The 1,432-nt window shown below is 55.0% G+C and overlaps 1 protein-coding gene across 1 annotated transcript in view; it reads right to left on the reverse strand.

The window, feature by feature from the left end:
• VOLCADRAFT_101010 (uncharacterized protein) overlaps positions 1–837 on the reverse strand; it is a gene marked incomplete at both ends in the record, with an annotated part of 999 nt that extends 162 nt beyond the window's left edge. The window contains 2 exons of the mRNA XM_002959479.1: positions 70–345; positions 765–837. Of these exons, the coding sequence (XP_002959525.1) occupies positions 70–345; positions 765–836 (348 nt within the window). The remainder of the gene's footprint in view (positions 1–69; positions 346–764) is intronic.
• Positions 838–1,432: the final 595 nt, after the last annotated feature.

Raw genomic sequence — 1,432 nt, forward strand, 5'->3', positions numbered from 1 at the left:
CCCGTCATCGGAGGCCCCGGCGGCGCCCTCCCCTTCAACAGTGTCGGCAGCAGCGGGCAGCGGCCCCACGATCACGTAGTCGTCATTTCCGCAGCTGGCCGCCTTGGGCTGCTCGGCGCTCTCATGGCCGTTGCGCTCCGGATGCGGGGAGGTGCTGGCGCCGCGGGGCGCCACCCCAGCGGCTTGGCCGGAGAAGATGGCCGGACCGTTGAACACACCGAAGGGCAGGCAGACCCAGCGCTGCCAGGCGCTCACGGTGGGCTCGTTGCCGGGGCGCTCGTTGTCCGCCATCGCCAATTTCAAAGTAAAACTACTAGGGCTGACCCCACCGCCTGTTACTGCCAACTGTGGCCGGGACAAACAGAAGCAGGAACAGTGCGCCAAGAAGGGAGATCAAGCGATATAATCGGGCGTGTGCGCAAAGATTTCGTAATTGACAACACCGATAACATGTTAGTATGAATCAACGAGATCGATGTAAAATAAGGAGCAAGGCCGCTTTTCATACGCAACAACAGAACGCCCGGCGAACTAGATCCGTCGCTCGCCATCGATCTGCCACAAACAGGAATCGTAATATGTATCAGGCATGAAGTTACATGCATTTGCCGCTGCCTGTGCAAATAGATAGGCGCACGGCAAGTGGGGCGGCCAGAGAGCGTGCGTGCGTGAGTCTCGGTGAGTCCACTGTTGACTTCGCGTACCGCCGAAAGCTGCCCAAGCGCTAAAACGCTTGCAGACTTTTCAAGAATTAGACTGCTTACCGTGCCTTGGTCGCCGGTGTCCAGCGACTTGGTTCCTGGGCTTGCCTCGAGGACAGCGTCGCACCGCAAGTGGCTGCGGTGGCGGCAGCGTGCGAGGGATTCACAATATAGTTCCGATGAGGAGTTGTTGTGGCTATTTGAAATGGATCGCCGGGCCCTGCAGAGTTGACGCAGTTGGCTCCGAAGCCCTTCTTGGGCCCCCTGTATCTCGACTTCCAAGAAGCTCCAAGATTGGATGACTGCGTAGATGTATCTTTTAGAGTTACTGAGTGGATTAAGACGTTTGGGGTCTGTAAAGCTTCGCTTGTGTGGTTTAGTCGCGCGTCTTGTACGCCTCGAGTGCAAGTGACGAACGCCAGCAGGCTTAGCGGGCTTCATAAGACTAAATGAATCAATCGACTCAAACATATTATGAGCTAAGGATGGCTTGCGGCAGATTCAGTGGCGTCGTGCACATGTGCTGGTCAAGGGCCCCAACCAAGCGACGAAAGACTCCAAATGATTTCCGGCGCAATGAACTCCATGAACTTCTTTAATTTCAAAATATCTATTCCTATTTCAGTTTCTGTCCTGGCGTGTATTTCCGCTCGAGACGAAGTCCGCAGGCTAAACACCTGATAATAAGATCAATTCAGGCATATCACGTGCATAGGCAAGTTAAATTTAGC

The sequence above is a fragment of the Volvox carteri genome (genome assembly GCF_000143455.1).
Source record: "Volvox carteri f. nagariensis unplaced genomic scaffold VOLCAscaffold_284, whole genome shotgun sequence".
Classification (NCBI taxonomy): Eukaryota; Viridiplantae; Chlorophyta; class Chlorophyceae; order Chlamydomonadales; family Volvocaceae; genus Volvox; species Volvox carteri.